Source organism: Drosophila subobscura, chromosome O, assembly GCF_008121235.1.
Source record: "Drosophila subobscura isolate 14011-0131.10 chromosome O, UCBerk_Dsub_1.0, whole genome shotgun sequence".
Classification (NCBI taxonomy): domain Eukaryota; kingdom Metazoa; phylum Arthropoda; class Insecta; order Diptera; family Drosophilidae; genus Drosophila; species Drosophila subobscura.
This window is the reverse complement of record NC_048533.1, coordinates 28,655,657-28,672,918: the sequence shown is the minus strand read 5'-3', so window position 1 is coordinate 28,672,918 and position 17,262 is coordinate 28,655,657. Positions and strand designations below refer to the sequence as shown.

General features: G+C 38.2%; 3 protein-coding genes across 4 annotated transcripts; all 3 read right to left on the bottom strand.

Moving 5' to 3' along the window:
• Positions 1 to 2,280: 2,280 nt before the first annotated feature.
• LOC117896511 (protein distal antenna-related) lies at positions 2,281 to 3,819 on the bottom strand. Its single transcript, XM_034804865.1, has one exon. The coding sequence runs from the start codon at positions 3,689 to 3,691 to the stop codon at positions 2,414 to 2,416; it is 1,278 nt and encodes a 425-aa protein (XP_034660756.1). The 5' UTR covers positions 3,692 to 3,819; the 3' UTR covers positions 2,281 to 2,413.
• Positions 3,820 to 8,045: 4,226 nt separating this feature from the next.
• LOC117898861 (FERM domain-containing protein 8) lies at positions 8,046 to 13,014 on the bottom strand. 2 transcript variants are annotated; one of them, XM_034808538.1, is made up of 11 exons: positions 12,687 to 13,014; positions 11,240 to 11,604; positions 10,552 to 11,180; positions 9,971 to 10,137; positions 9,571 to 9,917; positions 9,349 to 9,510; positions 9,103 to 9,291; positions 8,686 to 8,815; positions 8,498 to 8,596; positions 8,276 to 8,426; positions 8,046 to 8,216 (listed from the first exon to the last, which is right to left on the bottom strand). In XM_034808538.1, exons 1-11 carry the CDS (start codon positions 12,708 to 12,710, stop codon positions 8,086 to 8,088), a joined length of 2,394 nt encoding a protein of 797 aa, XP_034664429.1. In that variant the 5' UTR covers positions 12,711 to 13,014; the 3' UTR covers positions 8,046 to 8,085. The 2 variants fall into 2 exon arrangements, with proteins under 2 accessions (XP_034664429.1, XP_034664430.1); XM_034808539.1 differs by lacking the exon at positions 12,687 to 13,014 and adding an exon at positions 12,579 to 12,593.
• Positions 13,015 to 13,390: 376 nt separating this feature from the next.
• On the bottom strand, positions 13,391 to 17,115 carry LOC117898859 (nuclear export mediator factor NEMF homolog). The gene is made up of 5 exons (XM_034808536.1): positions 16,868 to 17,115; positions 16,028 to 16,775; positions 15,004 to 15,893; positions 13,827 to 14,945; positions 13,391 to 13,639 (listed from the first exon to the last, which is right to left on the bottom strand). Exons 1-5 carry the CDS (start codon positions 16,921 to 16,923, stop codon positions 13,441 to 13,443), a joined length of 3,012 nt encoding a protein of 1,003 aa, XP_034664427.1. The 5' UTR covers positions 16,924 to 17,115; the 3' UTR covers positions 13,391 to 13,440.
• Between the last annotated feature and the right edge of the window lie 147 nt (positions 17,116 to 17,262).

Genomic DNA, 17,262 nt, shown 5'->3' with positions numbered 1-17,262 from the left:
CCAGGAACTCCGCCGCATGATTAACTGCTAAAAATGGAATAGATCATAATCAGGTTACGAAATCTGAATCATCTTCAACTGTGCAACGGTAAGCGGTTGTCTGTCAAGAAACTGATGAACAATGTAATTCAAGGGGCGATCATCAAATGGAAATTCAAAGCAAAGCAAAGGCAAAGTTTTTATCCCACGAATCCCATTCTTCATTTAGAATTCAAGAGGATTCAGTTCAGACCGATATGATAAGCAATATTTTTCGATTTGTTTTCCGGCGCAAAAACAAAGAACGAATACCGTTTGCCAACACGCACAAATCGGGATTATTCCCACAGACTTCGAAAGATTGGCATTGCGACTAATTGTTGTCATTGCAACAGACAATCGAACAGGCAACTGGGATTTAAAATATGGACAAGTATATATTTTTGTATATACTATGTTTTTAAAGTTAGATTAAGCTCTGAAAAATCGTATGGAACCCGGCGATCAATCAATCTCGCCTCAATAAAACGCCTTCAGATAAAATCCAAAATACATTTGTTTCAAATTTCGATATGATTTATTCCAATGGGATCAAAATTAGTTAAGAGCGATATGATAGTAGATATTTTTAAACTTATTTTAACAATACTCAAGTTGCTGTAGATCAGCATTGAACTATTCGATCGGGTATCGGCCACTAGCTTTCTCTTCAATATTTATACAAAGTTTTGCAAAGCTAAAAGTTGAAAGTTACCTCAAGAATAAAAAATAGTTCTTCATACATTCTATTACCCATACAATTGTCCAGCAATTTTTTTAAATAACAATAATGTACATAGGTACGAACCCCTTTATGTGCATACATATTTATGTACATATGTATTTCGACCGCGTTTGGCTTCGATCATGCTGTTTTGGATGCGACACAATATTGACAGCGGCTGTGCCTGCCGATATGCCCAGAGGTTCGGATTTTTGTAATTTAATTCTCGCCCAGAACCAGAAAGACACGAAGATATCCAAAACACTGCGAAGAACACATGCAATGTGCCCACATGCATACAGATCACGGTTGGCAGGCCGGATGGTCGACATGGATGCCTGGAAGCAGTGTCAGTCTCCTAATCATCGTAATAATTCGCCTCAACTTCAGTCGTTGGCAGCGACAACGAGAAGCCAAGCGGAAATTACCAACACGCGATATTTAATTTTTCCAAAAGGCGAGCCAATAATTCGTCTTCATGCCGTTTCTTTGGCAGTTTGCTATTGGTACTTTTTTTTACCCTTCAAGAGTATAGTATGATTTTTAGCAGATGTTTGCAACGAAGAGTTAACATTTCGAAAACCAACACCCAGTCAAAAAAGACAATAGTCTGACCAACATCTGTTCCCCCGTACTCCTAATCATTTTCGATCGAAAAAGGTGAAAAAGTCAGCTTTGATCAGCCATCTCTATATGTACAAACTTGTGTATTTAATTATCAGATATCAGAAGATCGGCGTCGGTAATGAAAGCATTAAATAATCTCTAAGATTGGTCGAGTCTTTGATTTTAAATAATATATTTTAATATATGCCATACCATTTGTTGTATGGCTTAGAACTTAAAAACATAAAAAAATATACTTTGCATAGGAGATGTATGGATGAGTGAATGTCTGTATCTGTGTGTGTGTTTTCTCAAAAAGGAGCCATCTTAATTGAAGTACTTTTCGCTTGACACCCTGATGAATAAAGAGACATTTTTATCATGACAAATTACACATTTATTGAGAGAAAATTCTTTATCAATATTACATCGGCCTTCAAAACTTTCGTTGAGGTTTGCATTCGCTAATTCGGATTTCAGCATGATGGCTGCTGTTTATTAGTTTGTTTGATAACTTTTGGGGACAATTGTGCAACCCACTAAAAAACAAATTCCTTGCTTCAATCATACTATCGTATTTATTATTACAATTTGGGGTCCCCGAAGCTACACTTTTATTCCTGTTTTTATTTATTTCGTTTATAAATGTATGATATATTTATTAAGAATAATGGAGATTACAGCAGTTAGAAAACAAATGTTGTTTAATTTAATTGCTTACGGAATACTCAAAATTATTAGGCTATTTAACACAATAAGTTACATTTTATTCATTACTTATTTTAGATCAATTTAATTTATTACTTATACAAGATTTCACACAGTCGATATTTCTACATAATACAATCGGGTATGCAGTTTTATTAAAACCAATTTTTCTTATTTTAGTAGTTTAATTTCTCGATAGGTTTAATCAATTAAATGAGGGTTAAGTAATCTATGTCTAGGAATATATATTTGTATAAGTATTAGAATAGCATATACATGGCTAGTAGTAATTAACTGATAAATATTATGTTATGTACATACAAACAAATACTTCTTTTATATTAGAGACTGCACATTTTACTGCTCCTCGTCGCTTTGTAATCTGCCTGTCGCGATGCTCTTATCGGGAGTTTGAGATCGACTGTTGTTCCGGCTGGAGGCACACGAGCGCACAGACAGATCTTCTGGCTCGCTGTCGAAGTAACTTTCATTCGAGGCGTCACTGTGTGCCAACGGGCTAAGCCGTTTTGCCAGAGCATTGTTGAAAGGATATGTTTCGTCAGCTTCAGTGGTGGTTGGATGCTGTGTCGTTATGTGCTTCGGGACCGTTCCGTCAGAGGGCTGCATGGAGGCGGCGGCCGCAGCAAAAGCCAAAAAGTTAAGACTGGCATTAAATAGTTTGCACCAATCCAGCAAGGCAGCCCCCTGACAATCACTATCCGTCGTGGGAGTCGGTGGCGTAGGAGCTAAGTCCGAATGAGTGGAAAATGTTGGCGGTATCGCGGAAACCGTCGTCTCGGGATAAGCTGACTTCACTGGCTCCATTATTAGAGGATATTGCGTGGTGGTCAATCCTGCCGAATAGGATGGGTCAACCGCGTTGTTGTTCTTATCATTATTGAGCTGGAGCTGTAGCTGTGTTGCTTGACTGAAATGCGCACGTTTTGCTGGATCTTTGGCCCAATTTTTAACGCTCAGCAAGGGGCAGTTGGTTTTGGTTGCATTTTCTTCTCCTGGTGTATCGACACTGCCTGTGCTTGGGGAGCCTTGAATATCTGTGGCCATTGGTTCGCCCATCTGGTACGTCAGTTTAGAGTTTAGCTGCGCTAAAAAGGTTAGCTGATGTATCATGTTGTTTGTTGAATAATCCACACCAGACAGGGAGTTCGGTGGGGCTGCGTCTCCCAGTTCTCGTATTGCGTTCGGATGCAGTCCATTTTTTTTCACAAATTCCACCAAACTTAATTTTTCTAATATGGATTCGTTTTGGGTTGGGAACTCAGTGGCCGAAAACAGAAAGTTACTCAATCCAAGATCGTCGTAGCTGGGAAGTGTGGCGAGTTTTGGTGGCAGCAGCTGCATCTCGTACTTGGCACGTTTTTCGGGCGGTGTGTCAATTCCCAAGTGATCTGGACCCAATTGGCGGCACATAAATCTTAGTTTTTGTTCGTTCTTACACCAACCACGCAAGGTTGACTCAGGAACTCCCAGATCTCTGGACACACTTGCTTTTGTTTCACCATTATGAATGCGTTGAATGGCTCTAACCTTGTCGTTTGGTGTGAGGTTTCGCAGCGGTCGCTTTCCACGCGTACTCATTCTGATATTCATGTGTTGATACGCTGAGATATCCATTTCAAAACAACTAACTTCTAACACCAAAACTTATGGACTTCAAGTGTGATATCTTATCGAGTCGACACGACTTAGACGCGGGTGTCTACTTTTGTTCCGAGCTCTGCTGCCGCCGTTGTTTACTCCTCAAACTAACAGAAGGATATGATTGTGATACCGCGAACCCTGCCGCATCGGAGCTTCTCATGGCCTCACGAAGCAGCTGGCTGAGAAGCGGCCGAAGCCAAGATAACTGCGGCGAAGAGAACTTTAAACATAAGCGTAAACATAGCCAGAAGGCAAACAGACACACAAATACATCTACAACCAATAGAGAATCACGCTTCTCTCTCTGAGATGCTGTGAGAGGACCTAGCGAAATAATACAAACAACACCGCCACACCACTTCAACAACTTGTTACTCATAAAAACCCGCTCTGCGCACACTCTATGTAAGAGCGCACAACAATAGAAAGGAAAGGATACGAGCCGAAGCTCTCCTTGTCCGACGATTCGTTCCTCTCTGCAGTCCTCTCTTAACGAACAGAGAACGAACACGAGCTTACACTTTTTTTTCGCTCTATTTCAACCAACCATCTTGACACGCCGGTGGGTGCAAGTTTCAAAATTATATTTTGTAGGCTTATCCACTTGTTCGTACCACTACGAGTATGCACCTGCATACATGTGCCACATACAATATTTAATTATGCAACTATGCACATATACAAATTCTTTTATAGCTATTTACATACATATGTACATATATATGTACCATGTTAAGAATTTAAATGTATTTAAACAAGTCTTAGGTGTCCATCGTACCTGTTTCTGGTCGTCTGTTTATAAACAAAATAGCACATCATTTTAAAATATGATTGATTGTATGAGTTTATTTATTTACATACTATGTACATATGTATGTAAGAGTATATCCTGTTCAAAAGAAATCACTTCAAACCGGTTACTAAAAGACAGCTTGACAGCTTAGGTGATTAGTTACATACATATGTACATAGTACATCTGTTCATATGTGTATAGTAAGTAGCTGCATTTATATGTAACGGTATCTTTGATTGACACATACATATGTACATATGTATGTATGTATGCACATACAATGTAGTGTTCGATCTTGGCGAACTTCCAAAACTAAAGCTCTTGAGAGAGCTTCCTCTAGAGAGAACAGCGAACATACAGTAGGAACACATAATATTCGTACACCCTTGACTTTGTCACTCTAGTTTGAACACCTATAGCTTGGCGTACGGTTACCATAAACCGAAAACATTTTATATAGTTTATAACATTTAAATTAAAGCAATTAATTACTTAATAACAACAAGGTAACTGGAACGTTTCAGTCCTGTGCCTCAGTTTCCATATGTACAAACCTATTTCTCCTAAAATATACATACATATGTATGTAAATACATTCCTTTTAGGAATTTTGGGATAGAGCTCTTATACCCTTCTCTACTCTAGAGCAGGTCTTATACAAATGTATGTTCTGAATATGTTCTTGTTATGTTAGAAGAAGCAAGCAATCACAGCGCTTTAGTTAGATTAACTTGCTTAAAATATTGAATAGCTGCCGAACATGCTCCCCCCCGTTGGAAGCTCGTCTTTCACTTCTCCTCAAGCGGCAGCAAGCACAAAACAGACAAAAAAGCTTCTTCGACAGATCGAGTAACGAAGAGAGAACTGATTGAACCGGATTTCTTTACTTTGCCATTGGGTTTCAACTCTTTTATTTGCCAGCTTAATATGCCGAAAATTAAGATGCGTTCCTTGCTGTAAATTTGCATCCGGATGTAAGATCGTCATATGGAGACGCGAAAAACGAGCGACGCGGCCACTCATCCTGGCATCATACCAGAAACGATAGGTCGTGAAACCACATCTGCAACTAGAGCTGGGAAGGGAAGAAGTAAGGAGGAGTTGGAAGCAACGAATGTTGAATTGGTTTGTAGAATGGCTCTTTCCCACCTGAGTACAACCAACGTGCGCTGCTGTTGCGTATGGCAAGGTCACCATCTTCTGGCAACGCTTCGCCAAGAAATTGTCCGACGACGCAGTCCCCTCAATTTAAGTTGGGTCTTGGAATCCAACTTCTGCAGCAGCATATGGATTGATTGAAGCCCTTTCGTTGCGTTCGAAAACTCCAGAAGTCTTTTAGCAAATGGCGAATCTACTTTCTTGACCAAAAGAATCTACTAATGGGCTTCAACTATCCAAATACCGAATCCAAGGCAGCATCCGATTGGCAGGAGCGAAGATGTTCAAACTTTTCAATTTCAGTACTTTCTGCATCCGCTTTCTGCATGGCAACGAAGTCAGAATATTTCAGGTTTCCACGGTAAAAGCTAGGAAGAATGGTTTGGCTCACTTTCAGTCTGGAACTGCGGCTGCCGCTTCACAGAGAATGAGAGAATCTAAGATAAGTCCTTGCAGTCGCCTGAAATACCGTTGTTTACACATACATATGTACATACATACATATTTATATCTCCTAATTATTATTATGTACTAGTTGTCTAACCTCTCATTGAGAGTCAACAAAAAGTGCAGCAGCAAAGAAGAGCAAAACAGAGACACGCAGTTGTTGCTCACATCAGAAAATTATAAGTAAGTTGAATGCGCAAAGTAAGGCATGTAAATATTCCGCATAATAAGAAAGCAACTGGAAAGTATAGAATCAGGCTATCAGTTATCGGCTTAGCATCCATATCAGCAAAATGTTGTATAAAAACCCTAAAACACATGAGCTGGAGTAATTGAAACGCCTATCCCAAACAAATGGCTGCGGAGTTCCCGATAAGGCCTGACGCGCCGCTTACGTTTTCTGCTGAATCTTTGTTCTCAAACTCCTAAGAATGTTACACAAAGAAACAGATTTCTAAGCTGTTGAATTATTTGAAAATATACATATGTACATACATACATACATACATAAGTACATATGTATGTACATATGTAGGTTGGCCAACTAAAAAGAGCCACATTACAAAAATAGAATCAGCGAGTAGAATCTAAATTACGGATGTTCACAGTTAAAAAAGTAAATAAACAACTCATATTTCATTATAAACACATTCCAAATGCACATACATGTGTGGTGTATGTACATACATATAAGTACATACATATGTACATATGTATGTATATACATACGCTACAAACATTTTCGTATTACTGACCTTGCATAGAAAAAATGAATGCCTATTTCTGAAACCGTTGCATGCTCGAATTGAGGGGTTAGAGTAAAGGGGTAGATTGTATATGTTGTCTTAGTACACAATAGACAAATTCTTTCGATCTCACAAAGTATCCGTTATATATCTTGATCAGCACCAACGGCCGATGCAATGGCCATCCCTGACGCCCTGCAGCACGGCATCTGCTTGCTCATTCTCTCTCTCTCGCCCACACACTCTGGCTTGAGCGAAGTGTATGAACTCTCTTTACTTGGGTTCCAGCTCAATTCAGACACCAACTTTATACTACTTATACTTACCATACCTACTAAGGAGGTGCTTTAGTTTGTGAAGAAATAAGCTAGAAAAAACCTTCGCAAATCTATTTTCAATTATGTTGATTTGCTTTTAGTGTTGACTCGGATCCCATGTTCTCCAGATCCTATCCAGTGTCCAAGCGACGATCTTGCTAGAAACGAGGGAGCACAGCAACTAGAGGTCAGGTTCACCCAATACAAATTCGCCACGGTGGAGCAGCACAGACTGTTAAGCCAGCGCAGGGTTAGGATTGCTGAGGTCCTAAGCTAAACGAAGAAACTCTTTCCAGCACCATACAACGTCCTCCTACGATCGTACTTGGAAGGACGCCAGTTTATGGTCAGGGTCAGGACCTGTCTTATGAAAACCAGAGTTTCACAGGGCTGCGTCCTTGTTCCGTTGCCTTACTCTATATATGTATGTGCACTGCAGATCTACCCTGTCCTAGCGAGCACCACATGGAGGATCCCAGGAAGGCTCTACTTTTGATATTAAACACAAAGGTAGTGTTACCCAACCATGAAAGCATAAACAAGACTTGTTATAAAGGAGAAAAATAAATTACAATATGTTTCCAACTTCAGGAAATGCAATCAATTCAGACTGTTCATCTATTTTCTCATAATTTAAATTCGAAACAAATGTATTAAATTGGAATTAAAGTTAATATATTGATTCGTTTTTCTTAAATTAGATGTATGAGTATTCTTATATGAGTATCCTTATATGAGTATCCTTATATGAGTATCCTTATGGGTAATTTCAACAGGTTCTCAAAGAACCTGGCAGCCGTCTCTACGTAACGTTCTTATATGAGTTATTAACAGTCATGAATATCCTCGTATGCATGAAATTGTATTTAACACTCTTAGTTTAATTTGTTTAATAACTATGCATTTTAATAGCTTATAGATAATGATCCCATTTGTCCAATACAGCGACCCCCCTCCTCATCAAAAGTGGCCAAAGTCAACCGAGAAAGCTTATTGCATAACACACCATTTCCATTATTTTGAATAGGATTTGGCTCTGAAATACAAAATTGCATAATATTGCATATTGAATCTTTCTCATTATAATATTCTTACCATCGTGAAATGGCTCTGCTGAGTTTCCCTCTTGTTTCTTATTCCTTATTTGATCCGTAAAATGTGAAATTAGTGCATCAATCATGGCAGCTTGCTTGGAAAACACCTGCACAAGTTTCGACACTTGTATTCCGTTTTCGACGGCATCAAACTGAAAAAATATACATATGTTTTAATCTATTGCATTTACATATAATTTAAAAATAGACAAAAGCTGTGTACCTGCAAAAATATGCACGTAAGACATTCCGCATCATCAGCTGCACTTGGCTTTGCATAATCCCAAGACAAATCCTCATATCGCAGACCCAACAACAAAGTCTAATAGATAAATCATTTCGAATTGATATTAGTTATAGGCACGGCCCAGAGCTCATGAACGGTTCGTATTTTCTTTGTTCTGTACTTACACTTTCGTAAGGGTCTATGACATAAACTCCTCTTTCATTTACAGCAATCAGAACCTCCATATCTTTTTGGTTGACCAACGCCATAATACCCCTCACAGGTTGCTCCATTTGTCCGTGGAAAAATGCAGCCCTGTGGAAAGAACATTTCCCATTGAATGCTTTAAGTTGCGAGTCTGGCGTAATTCAATAAAACAAAATTGCAAGGCAAATATGTATAAATATAAGCTAGGAAGAAATAAATATGAACATGATCCAGCGCTTACAGACACCATCTTATCATACATATGTATATAAAAAAAACTTTCAATGCACCAAGTTTATAAAGAATTTACTTATAGAAGTCTGGCGACAACCGTAATCAATTTTATCTAACACTCGTAGTAAATAATATACATATCTGATTGCCCATAAACTTACCCATAAAATGGCAGTGCCCAGCAAAATTCCAAATATTTACGCATCAATTTTCGAGTTGTTGCTGTCTGGGGGACTCTTTTAAATTGCTCTAAAAGTTTCACCTCAGCGGAGTTCTTTTGGCTAATTGGTAGCCACAACCAATTCGAACTTTTGGCAACAAGTGCTGGTAAGAACCGAGCCTGGTTTTCTCTAAAAAAAAGGAGCAGGAGTAGATTTAAGCGGAAATTGTAATGACTTGCAACTTACCGAAAAAATCCTACAGTGTGGGTGTGAGAGTTGTATGGCCCAAGTTCAATTCGTGCCTGAATACCACCTAACATGAGCGAGTGCACTGGTTCCATAATATACCTTCCGATCAGTACATTATTCCTTGCCTCCTCATAAAGAAGTTCCAAAATTCGATAGTCCCTAAAAAAAATGTGTTTAGCTTACTCTTTTCCAGTTTTAAAACTATTTTTTTCAAATTACTTAATTTTTTCCTCATCTCGTTTAGAAAAGAATACATTTCGCTTTAATACAATCATGGGCTCATCATATTTTTGATCACTTGGGCTACCATTACTGAATTTCTGAAGCAGGTTTGGCCACGCCACCCGTACAATATAAGGACAGTGATGTGCTTTGAGTTGCATCTCCAATAGAGTACTTGTCATCCACAATCCAAAAACACTTTGGGCCAGCAATTTATTCGATATTCCTAATTCTTCGCATCCCAGCGCAGCGGCCAGCATCACCTGAGACGGACATTCGGCTGTACCCTCAATCTCCATGTGTACAGCAACTCGGGACATAAGGTATACACATGTTGGAATTACCTAAAGTGTTTAAATCATTAGATTGAATGAGAGATGGAAGACCGAACTCTTACGTTTTGTAAAGCGCGTCCCAAATTTGATGTGGGCTTTCCAGCACTTGCTAAATTTGATGTTGAGCTGGTTCCCAGAACTCGTTTTGGAAGTGCAGTCATAGGTTGGGCTTCGTTACCATTGTTACATTTTTGGTGTGCTTGTAGAAATGACGAATTGTTAAGCACTCCTGAAAAGTATTATAGATACAAAAATTAAAAATAAGAAATATAAGACAGAGAAGAAACACTTTTCCCGTAGGGGAACGGCTAGGATTTCAAGGATTTTCTGAGTTACGCTTCAAATCAGCAGCACAAAAGCTAAAGCTCTAAGAACCAGAGATTGTTAGGTTTGGTTCAGCTCCAAAATATTATTTTACAAGAACTAGATCGGTCAGTTCTTTTGTAGAAAAGAAAGAACTAGCTACTAGAGATAGAATCCCTAAGATATAATCGTGTATCTCAACCGCATCTAGAAAGTTATAAACCTCAGAGAAACTCTGGATTCCCAGGGCTGTTGTGCAGAATTGTAAAAACAATAAACTGCATTTTATACATATGTAAATATGACTAAGAACGCAATTTAGAGCAAACCGTGTGCTTACCTGAGGGGCTTCGAACATCAGGCATGGGACAAAGAGCACTTGCATTATTGAGTATATTGGCTCCCATGTCAGTAAGGCCACTGTGACAGGGACCATGTGGTGAGGCAGTCATCGCAGAAGCTAGTTGCGCCGATGACAAGCAGTCACTTTCGTTTTTTCCAGTGCTTACAACACTTGATACACTTGCAGATGATGCAAATGAGCCTCCTATAGCGGTTTGAATTTGAGCTGTAGTCACCACACGATGCACAGTGTACATAATAGGAGGAGCAGGCACATTGACGGATCCCATCGACGTCGACGCTTGCGACATCGCTTGCTCGCACATTGCCACATTTGACTTATTCTGATGACTCTCTGTTGCAGGCGGAAACATCGCACAGCTTTCGAAGTCATTATTTGGGTTTGCTGTGGACGTCGACAGCTGTGGCAATTGATGAATTGGTTGAGTATGACTTAGCTGGTGATTTTGTGCTAGCGAATGCTGTATGTGGAGGCAGTTGGGCTGTTGTGGTTGCTGATTTTGATGCTGGGGTATGGTTGATCCGGTGTTTAAGTGTCCAGTATTGTTGGTATTGTAGTAGTTATCACGACACTTAAAATCCGTAGTGTTATAATATAAATGCGATCTGGAAGACGTAAAGTAATGATGTGAGATTATGAAATAGGTTTTTTGCATCGCACTTACTCATAGTCCTGAGAAGAGAGCTTTTTTCTGTTATACTGTAATGTTCCCAAGGGAACCGTCATTATATTAATATAATTTCCTGCATTGGCAGCGTTCTTGTTACATTGGCCACTACTGTTGCAGCCAGCCGCAAAGGGACTTCCCATGCTGCTATTCCCGCTAAGTGATTTATTGTGATTGTTTGCATTTCGTTGTGTATCCTTGTAGTTATAGCCAGATTGCGACTGATAGGGGCTGCATGCTACATATTCCTGTCCAGAATTCATTCCATAATTGATTTTGTTTGGTGCATTAATTGGAATTGCCGAAGTGGATGGATCCTGCTGCATAGCACTCCGGCAGTAATAATGATTCGGCTCCATATTCTTATAAAATAAAAAGCATTTTGTATATTTATTAGCACGTTTAAATCGGAACTATTTCCTTTCTATGAAAACAAATTTCATTTTGTTCAAATTTGGCGTTGTGAGTGGCAGATGAATTGTATACATATCTGGTTTGTCTTTCAAGTCTAAATGGCAACAGCAGAGAAGCTGCAGAATTATACTTTGAAAGTCAAATATTAGACTTTGTCGGATTGGGCCGGAATCCGTATTAAAAACATTTCAGCAAACTAAATATAATTCTGTCAAGTAAGCGCACCAATTGTAGACATTTTTTGTATCACTATAAGCTTTTCATTTAAACTTTTAAAATATAGTTTCAATAAAAAGAAAACTTTAAGCATTTATATTTAATATTTCCAATAGAAACGATCATTACTTATTTTACATATGTACATACATATCCACGATTGAGATAGTTTATTTGAAAAGTATTCTGATTCAGAAGTCTGTTATTACTTCTGGTGTCATAGTTTACCAAAAATTGATACCGACTAAATGTGCAAACATTTGTGTGTACACACATATGTAAATATATACATACAGACATACATATTTATGCTTGTAGGTACATGTTGTAATTTCTACTAAACAACATATGAACATCACTTTCCGCTACCGCAGAGCGGTTGAATAAACAGTCCTGGTAACATATGTACATACATACATTCATTTTGATGTTTTATGTTTTCATACACTGGAAATAGTGTAAATACATACATTTTTCCATGTTACCATGCGAATCGAATCGAAATATTTAAGGACATGCACAGGTGTACATACATATGTACACATACATATGTATATATGTATATACATACATGCATTCAGTGCAATTAAATCAATTCATTCCTGCCAAACTTTGCACATTTGTATGTACATACATATTTACATAAACATATACATATACTTTTTTGTACACGAACTTGCAAATAGGTTTGCACATTTATACGTACATGTGGATAAATCGTAACTGGGTGGAACTTTGTTGACTAGTTTCTTCAGTTTAATCTGATGAGCACTTTTACTGTTTATTCTTACTGTAATTTTCATGTTTTACGTACATAAATTGGGAACTTTGAAAACATGTGTTATATGGATTTCATTCGGAAGATACATTTTTCGCTGTCTTGCGCGCTAAAGCTTCTGTAACTTTTTTCCCAACATTTGCTTTACTGTTTGAGACTTCATCTATGGAAGACTTTCACTGCAGAAACTAATGTGTGGCGATGACATTATCTTCATTAGCCCTTTTATACACAAAATTCCAACTTGGGCAACTTAGCACACAAATATCTATGTACTTATACAATTCTTTTCCTGCCTTAAAGCAGACAAACGAGGTAAACAAACACATGCAAACTTGTACTCCATATTAAACGCATGCGCACAATTTTCTGTATATATGTTGGCACTTTGGTCAGCGGGCTGACTATCGATAATGGTGGAACTCAACAGTTACCAAAATCAATATTGCCCTAACTATGTTATAGTAATCGAAAAACATTGTATTACTATTCTCGGAGAGAGGAAGTGGATTTTCTTTGGCCAGTTACTTACAACAAATGCTTTTTCGATCTGATCACATATATATTCTCAATCAACATCATCCTACAATCTGCGGATGAAAAGTAGCACGACCCTTGTCGTGCTTCACGCAATACATGTTCTTGTTTTAAGTCCTACACAAATATGTATGAACATATGCACGATTAAATTGGCCCTCAAGCAGGGTCTTTAAATAGGGCAGGCCCGTTTATTGTTTTTGAAAAACTTTATTATGCATAAACACGGTAATATAGTAAATATCTACACATGTTATTTTTTCATCTTTTGTAGTTGTGGAGCCGATACTTTCACTTTTCCGGGAATATTTCTGGCCAGGGACTCCTCCTTTATACTTTTCAGTAAATCTCGTTCCCGATTATTGCACGTCTTCTCCTTTGCAAATATATTGAGTGCCAGTTTCGCAGCTTTTCCTCGTTTTCCGGTACCTGGTGTTAGCTTCACTTTGAATCTGCAACAACGAAAACAAATGTTTATATAAATAAATAAAAGTAAATTATGTTTTTTGTTACATCAAATTCTCGTGTCATTTTCATACGAAAACTTATTTTAACTTATTTTATGGGCGACGGTCATTGGAATTGAATTTAAGTCCCCTGCGTTTTATGTATTTTATTGTAAAATATCGACCAACTTACTTGTAGTTTTGTAATGCCTGATATGGAGCCACTACAGGAATTGCAAAGAGTAACTCATCGCCCTCAAGCGGCTGTCCAGTTAGACTATTAAGTATATCCATGTCAACTCCAGCAGGCGTATCTTCCGTTTCGTCCAATTCCACTTGGTTTTTAGGTTTGGGATTATAATTTTTCTCAGGCTTTTCTGCTTCATTAACAATAACAGGTTTTTCAACAACTTTGCTAGTACTGATGGGCGCTTTTAATTTTCCGGACGAGTTAAGAATCATCATACGGATCTCACGTTCCTCATCATCTTGATCCTTGTATTTTGATTTCATTTTTTTCAATTTTCCCTTCTGACCTCGTTTCATTTGCGATGAGCTACTGGGCTCTGCATCTAAGGATGCGTTTTCTGACAGCTTGATTTCTGGTTGAGACGATCGTGCTTTATCTTTATTTTTTTTCGAATTACTTTGTTGCTTTTTGCGACTAGGTCCAGCTACTATAATTAATGTTTCCTCGTTGATAGGCTCATTTGGTAAGCTCTCAGCGATAGATTGTTGGTCCTCCGAATTTAATGAATTTGGTTTAACTGATATTCGACCAGTGTCATGCTCAATCTTTACTTCAGTATTGGGAAAATCAGAGTTATCGTTTTTACGATCTTCTTCAGGTATGCTCACGGCGTGTCGTGTTTCCAAATCTTCGCTTGTTTCATTTGATAACATATCCGTTAAATCACTTTGGTTGACACTATTTTCGAAGGGAGCATCATCTATGCTGCGAACTTTGCGCTCTCCCAAGTGGCGTGACACAAAACTGTCTTCTAGTTTAAAAAGTAAACTAAGTCCCATTGTGAGGTGGCACGAGGGTAAGAAGTTTTTTTTGCCCCTGATCATAAAGCTGCCAGTTGCCAAATACTCTCCCGTTGGAGCAGTTTTACTGACTTGCTCGCTGGTTACCCAATAGGAATTAGTGATCACTTTGGCATCCCAGGCAACGCTATATGAAATAGCCATAGAGCCGGCCTCTACCAAAGTTTTTGGAGGGATATCTTCTCCAGTTGAATTCCGTATAACCACGCTTGAAGCACCTTGAATTTCAGCATGCACATAAATGTCCTTAGGACGCATGTATCTAAAATTTAGAATATATGTTAAAAGTCTGCATAGAACAAGACCTAAAACCTACTTACCTCTTCACAATAAGTTCATTTTGCTGCGCATCTCTTCCTCCAATTACTAAGAAATTTTCCGAACTTATAAACCAATAAAACTTTTCAAACCAGAACACTTTTCGTGCCTTTACTATGTTGGATATAGTTCTTACTTCTTTAAGCGTTTGTTGCGTTTTACGCTCGGCCGATTTAAGTGCCTTCTGAGATGCATCCACAGTTTTCTGTTCTTTTTGAGCTGCTGAACGTTTTAAGTCGTAGTAGCGACGGGCATTAGCCCATGCTGACAAAGCTAAGTCCACATCAACAACGGTCGAATCTGCACAGTCATTACCATCTTCGCTTTCAATTTCGCTTTGATTGTCATATGGATCACTAAGGATCAGAGATATATGATTTATTTCTAGTTTTAACTGTTTTATCGAACTAGCGACAACATCGCCATTTGCCTGAGCCTCTTTAACCAGCTCGTGGATGTCAGGCCATGCCAATTGACTTGCAATAGCAGATTGAACTGCCCGAATCGCATTATCCACCAAGCTTTGATTGGATGTAATTAATTCGGCTTTCTTTTTATCATCATCTTGCACCTTATTTAGCTCCTCTAGTCGCTTTGCATGATCCTTTTTAACATTGGAAAGCTTTTTTAGGGCTTCACGTTCCTGTTGTAGCGTTTTCATGTCAATCTTTTGCGATTCTTGAGTTGAGTAAAACTCATCGACAGCTTCCAAAAAGGATTCAAACACTGCAAATTCATATTCTTTAAATTGAGCAAAGAGAAACGGTTGGAATTCAATGTTTCTTAGAAAGTATTCAATTTTCCCGTTTTCTATTGGTTTCTCCTCTTTTACTTGAATAATATATCCTTTAGATTTCCCATTGTTTCCATCATTAATAAGATTCAGCGCGCTCTGTAAATATATTTGAATAAAAAATTACTTTTGGAATGGAGATTTTGTAAAAGTATATTATGTTTTTGGTGTCTTTAAAACTCTTTTTAACAGCACCATGGAGGTAAAAAATTTGTTAAAATAATTCTGCTTACCTGTACAGCAATTTTTAGAGTTGGTAAATCTTTTTCCATGTCAAACAACTTTACTTCTGATTTAGCATTTTGTAGATTTCGTTGCTTTCGTTGTTTTTTTGAGTTTTGAACCTTTTTTGAGACCTCTTCTGGTGCATCTTCTTCTGCGGCTGAAGTGTTTCCCTTTGGCATTACACGATTTGCCAAATCATGTAAGACAAGTACATGTTCAACGACTGCAGGGCCACAATTTAGAACTGGCATTAATATTTGTCGCAAATTTTCCCCAGGAGAGGCTTTTTCCATTAGGTCGTCTAAGAGGTCCAGTCGAAATTCCTCATCTTGATGTTTAGCACGTTCAACGGGATATTTTTCACGGACAGCAAAACGTATGTTGTCGCCCTCAGTATGTGGCCGCAGGATGTAAAGTGTTGTTAACTCAAAATCAGTCAAAATCAAATTTCCTCGATCGTATAGCTCAAGTAAAACATGATAGGCTGCATCGCCACTTCCAAATTGAAAATCCACTATACGATCCACACCCAACTGGCTAATTTTTTCCAAGCGCTTGTTTTTTAGATGCTTCCTTAACTTCATACTGAAGCCAGAAGGAGCTGCATTTTTTGGCCACTCAAACCGGGTTGTGTGAAACCGAATTCCAGACTCGATCAAAAGCGTAATCTTTTGAACTACTCCAGTACCTTGCAGGCGGATAAGGTACGTCTTGTTATCAATATCGTATATTTGATTCACACGCAAGCCCACCAACCTGTGATGAAATAGTTGTAATTAATATAATGCAAATAAACATTAGGTAAACAAACATTAAACAACAACAAATAAAACTAGTTGAATGCCTACTTTTGAAGTTCGGCGACTCCGCAAATTATATCATAAGTACTGAAACGTGTCTTCATGGCTCCAGCGATGCTTCAGAGGTCATATGAATCGAAATGTGTATAAAATCACCGTTAACTTCGGGATTGAACTGAGAGTATCTAATATGGATAACTCAGTACTTTTGGTCAGTTAGGTCTGTCCTATCAATCATCACAATGAAACGATTCACCATTTGTTTTGCAAATTCCTCCCGTATAAAATAATGCAAATGTAATGTATCGATAAGCTGTAGAGTCTAAAATATATACTAAAAAATACCTTCTCATTTTCAAAATATACCGTAAATATACCGATTTTTCTCTGTGGTCTGAGAATCTTATAACCTGTTTACACTGTCATGAGTTACCTATCGATTT

Bases quoted from the DNA above. Each gene is read 5' to 3' on its own strand.
- LOC117896511 (XM_034804865.1), bottom strand. From the start codon at position 3,691: ATGGATATCTCAGCGTATCAACACATGAATATCAGAATGAGTACGCGT.
- LOC117898859 (XM_034808536.1), bottom strand. From the start codon at position 16,923: ATGAAGACACGTTTCAGTACTTATGATATAATTTGCGGAGTCGCCGAA. The intron at 15,894-16,027 runs GTAAGCAGAATT...ATATATTTACAG, and splicing joins CTCTAAAAATTGCTGTACAG to AGCGCGCTGAATCTTATTAA. The intron at 13,640-13,826 runs GTAAGTTGGTCG...TCGTTGTTGCAG, and splicing joins CAGGCATTACAAAACTACAA to ATTCAAAGTGAAGCTAACAC.
- LOC117898861 (XM_034808538.1), bottom strand. From the start codon at position 12,710: ATGTTTTCAAAGTTCCCAATTTAT. The intron at 11,181-11,239 runs GTAAGTGCGATG...TACGTCTTCCAG, and splicing joins CTCTCTTCTCAGGACTATGA to ATCGCATTTATATTATAACA. The intron at 8,217-8,275 runs GTAAGAATATTA...TTTGTATTTCAG, and splicing joins AGCAGAGCCATTTCACGATG to AGCCAAATCCTATTCAAAAT.